Source organism: Mya arenaria, chromosome 2 (assembly GCF_026914265.1).
Source record: "Mya arenaria isolate MELC-2E11 chromosome 2, ASM2691426v1".
Taxonomy (NCBI): Eukaryota; Metazoa; Mollusca; class Bivalvia; order Myida; family Myidae; genus Mya; species Mya arenaria.
Window position 1 is genome coordinate 66,111,430 of NC_069123.1, and position 6,434 is coordinate 66,117,863.

Consider the following 6,434-nt stretch of genomic DNA (forward strand, 5'->3'; position numbering starts at 1 on the left):
ACTAATAACACTATAGAATTATGTGCCTTTTAATTTATACACTGCTCCCTTTCGCCGTGTAGTTGTTTATTTAATCAAATGTGCTTTTCGTATACTTATTTCATAAAAAAAAGATAAATAAGTATACCTTGGGCGGTATTCATAAATCATCTTAAGTCACTTTTTAACCTTAGTCAATTTCCTAAAATATTCTTAATCAAATTAAAAGAAAAGTAAAAGTATTGTTTTCAAATGACAGAATGTGTTCTGAATCAATTCAATAAAAATAAAGTGTTGAAGATATTATGACGCGATTATATGATTTGATAAATGAGATACCAAACTTAAGAAAATGATTTCAGATGTTTTATGAATATCGGGCCTGTACTGTATGTGTTCGAATCGGCAAGTGTTCGAATCGGCAAGTGTTCAGGGAATATTGGGTCTGACTGGAACAGAGAAATGTACCGCAATTCTCATATACTTGCGTAGCTAGCATTAAAAATGTTTTGACATAATGATTCTATCAATTTTATAAGAATGTATATTGCTATAGAATGCCAGGAATGAAAAATCCAGCCAGTCACAAACCCGGAGTGGGAAATCTTTCAAACACGATGAGGAGGAGAACCCAAAGACGAAAAAGGACGCTGGTCCAAAATTCCGCAGGCAATCAAAGGTTGTTAACGAAGTACATCTTATTCTTGATCTTGTTTCGCTTTCATTGGAAAATGGCAGTTTGATATCAAAATAAGAAACTTTTTTGCTTGTCATTGATAACTTACCTGTTCTATGCAGCCATTTCGCATGTTTCATCCACCAAGAGAACACGATTTCATTCATCATGAACACTGTTTGCTCTTTTCACATAACGTTGCTGAAGTTGACAAATCACAGTTGACAGTTGACAATGCGAAAGTCTTTTTAGTACCAGGTGAAAATAACATATGTGTCGAAATACGGAACGCTGTTTTCGGCCTTGATTATAGACACGGGCTTTAAAAACAAATGCTTTTTTTCAATTCCAACCACTTATAGGTTTTATGAAAATGGTTTAATTGATTTCTAAATTATTTCATTTAGAAGCTGCGCGATCGTTCAGCCGGCCGGTCACGAACGAGGAGTGGCATGTGCTTCAAGTTAGAAGCCTTCCCCAGCCAGATCAATGTGGGAGCGGGCTGCGCTACTAAGCAAACAATTCACAGAGCCAGGTCCAAGATTAGCTGTGCGAAGAATCATGCGTATATTGAGGTACCATTGTTCAAATGCATTATTTTCATTCATTAGGTAAAAAAGATCGAACATTCAATTTACCAGAATCCGACCAGAATAGCTCATTATGTATTGACTTTTTTTATTTCTTCAAATATTGCTGATGCTGTTCGTTAAACATAAGTAACCTTATAAAGACATGGTTGTCAAAATATTTCCACCATATGAAGTATGTGATTTTTAACCAAGCACGAGCATATTTCTTGCATTTTAGTCGTGTTTTTTTCTGGTGTTTAAAATTGTATTTGTCAATGCAGAATTCTAAAAGTTAAGAGTTATGTCTGTGCTGGAATCATAATTTGATTATAATCAATAGTGTGTTTCCAGTCCGAATCGAAAAGGGCGCGAGTGTACGTTGGTAAGTTGTCTTGCGAGTTAACGGCCACGCAGCGTGCCTTCGGATCGTTTTTTTCGACCCAGACAGGAAACACATTTGTTTACTTGTATACCTTAAACAATCCGTTTCTGAAAAATGACGTAGAAAACACATTGTTGTATCTCTCACAAAAAGCGCGTGCGATGTTATTTCCTGACGCATTGACGCGTATTTTTTAGACAGTTGACGTCAAATAGTTCCTTTAAAAATCGCTTTTCTGACGATTGTTTATTATCATTTTTGATTCAAAGTTTTGTATAGTTATTTATTTAATGGCGCTTTGTTGAAATGACATAATGTAATGATGACAACCCGTACAGTACAATAAATAAGAACAGACGCAATAGTGCGTTTAACTCATCTGGCATAGAGTTGCCATACGGGATTTTCCAGCACGGCTAAATAGACCAGAAATGGCGGTGTTCAAGAAAAATATTTCTAACACCCCCTCTACCAAAACCATGATAGAGTCGCTATCAACAACGCGCCAATTTAAATTATTTAAATGTTTCATTTTATGTACATTAAATCACATAAGCAATTATTTGGGGGAAATAGTTATTATTTTTTAAAAACTCGGTACTTAGGAACTATTCGACGTCAGTTGTTATCTCAAATTGTGTCGCCTCATAATTACATCAATGAAACGCAGAAACATAATATTCAATATTTATGTAAACAGCGATACTTTGGGGAGGTGTACAAAAATACTCCATAACAATGGAAGGATCCTGTCTTACACGACTTTTCAGGACCTGAAACGACGTATCGGTGCCATTCCAATTCCTGGCCGTCATGTCCCAAACACAAACGATTTGAGCTTTCTAGCTTCTGAACTAAAAATTCGTCTCGCGGCCACCAGCGACATTCTTATAGAGAATGGACGAAGGGGATGCATCACCAAGGTAACTGCGGTATCACACGGACGGAGACTGGTTCCTATATGGGACATTGATAACCGGAACCAGGAGGCAACACTGCTGTGTCAGATAAAGACTACGGTATCTTTGAGAAAGAAAAGAGGATTTAAATAACAAACGAGTTTCTTAATAAAAGACTGCACCGTATGCTTGTGTTTCTTTTCGTTTTGTATTGATCTGTCTTAATTGGTTGATCGTGAATTAAACATGAATGCCGTTGTTTTAAAAGGGTTATATAAGTCAACTCAAACAGTGCTTAGTGAAACTTGTTCTAGAGGCCCATTGGTTTACTAAATATCATATCAATAAGCAAAACATGCTTGTTAAACTTATGAACTTGAACTGAAGGAAATCTGATCTTTATTATTTCACTGGACGTTCACCTAGTTATTTTCGAAATTGACTCTTCTTTGATTTCAAAATGTATTGTTTCATGTCATATGATCCTGGTGGAATATTGAATGGTAACAAACCCAACGCAAATTCAAAATGGCGCATATTTGACGAGATATAACAGTGTAAACTAAATTAAATGTAAGTTTTGTAATTTGTTCTTTACTTATCTTAATGCTTAAATGTGTAAAAAGTCTGGGTTTAACACGTTAATTGAATTATTTTTATGCACTTAAGTTTTAACAAATATATACACATCGATTAAAATAAGTTCTTCATGAATGCGTAAGAATATATTTTTATTAAGACCACATTAACGTTTCCATTCATTTATAGTAATACTGTTAAATTCAGCCAACTTCCGGTTGTGCAGCAGCTACCATGTATTCAGTCGTTCCACGTCCACAGATCATTGATCATCGCCCCAAGTCTGGCGAGCCTACAGCTGAGATCATCGACCATAGAAACGCCAAGCCAACATTCACTAAATGGAAAGACAGGCGAAGAGCCGAGCAGCTTCCATATGACACGCTCAGAGAACAAAGGGATGCATTGTTAAATGCAGAGTTTAAGTATAAACATAGGATTAAAGAACTGGAAAAACAAAATGAAGAAATGGTTCAGATGTACGAGAATACTTACCAGGAAAATAAAAAGTTGAAGAGCATCATTGAGCACGGTCCAGATGCTGCAAAGATGAAACAACTAAAGCTTGATACAAAGGAGCAGAAAAGTTTGATAGACGAACTAAAGGATGAAATACAGACTCTTCAAGAAAACGTCGCAGAATTAGAGAAGTTTTATGGTATACCGAAGGACTACCATCTTGAAAAGAATTGGAAGGAAGCGCTAGCACGTGTTAGACGAAAGCGAGAGGAAGAAGACGCTATTCCAACACAGGGGCCCTTTGCTGGTACAAAGTTGTTCAAGAAACGACTTGTAGCGATCAGTGATGACAGAATTGCTGACCAAGATTCTTATGATCTCACTCTGGATAGCCTTGAAAAGGAGACACAGGTCTTACTTAACAAAGTTCGTCAGCTAAAGCGTGAAAAGGAACAAATAGATTACACTTTAATGATGGGAAAGGGAGCTGTTTCAAGAAATGCCGTCGTTGCGAAGGCGATAAATGAAAAACTTAATCGTGACTTGAATAAGTTTGCCATTCGACTCGAGAAACTAAAACTTAAGCACAAGGCTGCTAAACAATACCAATCAAGTGTAACGGAAGTCTCAGTTGGATTAAATGATCAGGAAGAAAGCCAAACTCCTTCGGAGGATAAGAGAAACATAGCCGCCGCACCGAAATCGGTTAAAACATTTAAATCGAGATCTAAGCAAGGTCCTGAGATCATTGATGATGAGAATGATAAACCCAATAACATAGAGCTAACAACACAAGAAAATACCAACTCAGAAAGATCGAAAAGCACTAACTCAAAAGTCACGGTAAAGTCTTCAAAAAGTGCAAGAGGTTCTAAGACAGGGTCTAAACTGTCGAAGTCAAGGGTAAAATCGTCTTCCGCTGATGATGTCAGAACTGATCATCTTAAATACGACAAGATTGAAATTGGAGAGGAATCACATGGAAATCCAAGCATGAAAGAAGATTCCGAAGATAAAAAAGCTATCGGTGTGGCAAAATCGTCCACGAAGTCTCATGCCGCTGAAAGTACAGTCAAAACAAGGAAACCAATAGCTTCTACAAATGCTCCAAAACCAATCGAATATACAAATGGCAGATACACAAATGGACCAGAACCAATAAAATTCAGAAACAAAGCTGCAAACACAGACAGTGTCAAATCAAAAACTGAAAACACACAGTCCAGTAATGTAAACCCAGTAAATGGAAAAATAGCTTTCCCGTTTCGACAAACCCGTCGCATAAAAAGCAACAGTGAAAACTACGTTGACTCTTACGATGCTGTATTGAATTATCTAAATCAACAGAGTGGTCAAACCAACAGGAAATTTGGACATAACGAGGCTAAAAGAAGATATGTTGGGACTGATGCCCCACCCTCTCCTGTGCCTATTAGCTTCACCTCCGATATGCATTTTGTGGACGGGAATGGGCTACGGAATATCATAGGGAACTCGGGGATAAGGGGGCCAGCGTATCAGCAGTCACAGTACGTGTACCAGTGATGCTATTAATAAATAAAATGATACAAGAGTGTCACGACGCAATAATTGCTTTGCTGAACTTTGCGCTTTATTTTATTAATGATACATTCTTAATCAGAAAAAACTGCTAACCACAAATAGGTTCGAATATTATAATTGTTCTAAACCTGATTATTCAAGTAGACATTGGTTTTAAGTGGACATGTCGGCAATATACTGATTAAATGAAAGTGCAACACAATTTTGTTAAAATTTGTACTTTAATTTCCCTTTGACCCGAGAGAGTTTTTGTATATACACTGACGACGCAGTTTTTGTATATATACTCGTATATATATATATATTTCTGTGATTTCCATAGTTGTTCAAGTTGTTGCTACCGTAGGCTTGTTATGGAAGTTTAAAGTGTGCTCATTGTCTGCTCAATTGTTTTGTTTTGTAATCGTAGAAGAGGAATTTGTATGTGAATAAAGTTGTAAGAATAGTAGTAGTATAAATGGTTGGAGTGTTATTGGATGTACCGCAGTGGTGGTAGTTGTCGGCATTGTTGGGGTTGCTATATCTAAATGTGGCCGTTGTAATTCAAACTATGACCCAGCTTCTTCTTAAGGATGACATACTGTTTTGTCATTATAATGGGTGCAGCTTTTATATTGGCCCAAGTAGTAGGTTGTGGGAATCGGGGGTTAGGGTGGCGCTACCTATGCATGATCCATCTAAAACTTTCCAATGAAATCAAAAGTTCTACTTCAATTCCAAAAAAATCTGAGAGAAGCATTTAACCGTACTGTATTCTAGTAATACTGGATATATTACTTTTTAGTCAAAATTTGTACTTTAAGTAGCAACTATTCACGGGCCACTAAACCTATTGCGTGTGTTAAAGTTTGCTTTCAATATTCGTCCCATAAACTACAATTTAACCAAGTTCTCAGACCAACCCTGTATTGTTTTTGACCTTTTCTACTATAACTAAGATAACTCATAGTTGCAGTATAACCTTGGTGGCTGGGGGAGGGAGGCGGGGCAACTAGCCCGTGTGCCATTCCTCCTCCCCCAGTTGGCCGTCGAGTTAAGTAAAACCCTTCTAGGTTAATTTCTTTGTGAATATATCGGAGACAAAAAAGTACTAAAATGCGTCAATTAACCAATCATCATCATCAGCTTCATCATCATCATCAGCAGCAGCAGCAGCAGCAGCAGCAGCAGACTCATTATCAATTAATGTGACGTTACTGCTCCAACTACTACTACTGCTACTGCTATTGCTACTCCTACTGCTACTACTACAACTACTACTACTACTGGAGGCTTTGAGGAAACTGATCATATTTTTCCCTGGTCTTGCAAGAAGTCTTACTTAA

General features: G+C 37.2%; 1 protein-coding gene across 1 annotated transcript; it reads left to right on the forward strand.

Annotated features, from left to right (window-relative positions):
- The first annotated feature begins 3,031 nt into the window (after nucleotides 1-3,031).
- Nucleotides 3,032-5,557, forward strand: LOC128224114 (myb-like protein X). The gene is made up of 2 exons (XM_052933796.1): nucleotides 3,032-3,081; nucleotides 3,295-5,557. Exon 2 carries the CDS (start codon nucleotides 3,322-3,324, stop codon nucleotides 5,089-5,091), a length of 1,770 nt encoding a protein of 589 aa, XP_052789756.1. The 5' UTR covers nucleotides 3,032-3,081; nucleotides 3,295-3,321; the 3' UTR covers nucleotides 5,092-5,557.
- The last annotated feature ends 877 nt before the right edge of the window (nucleotides 5,558-6,434 follow it).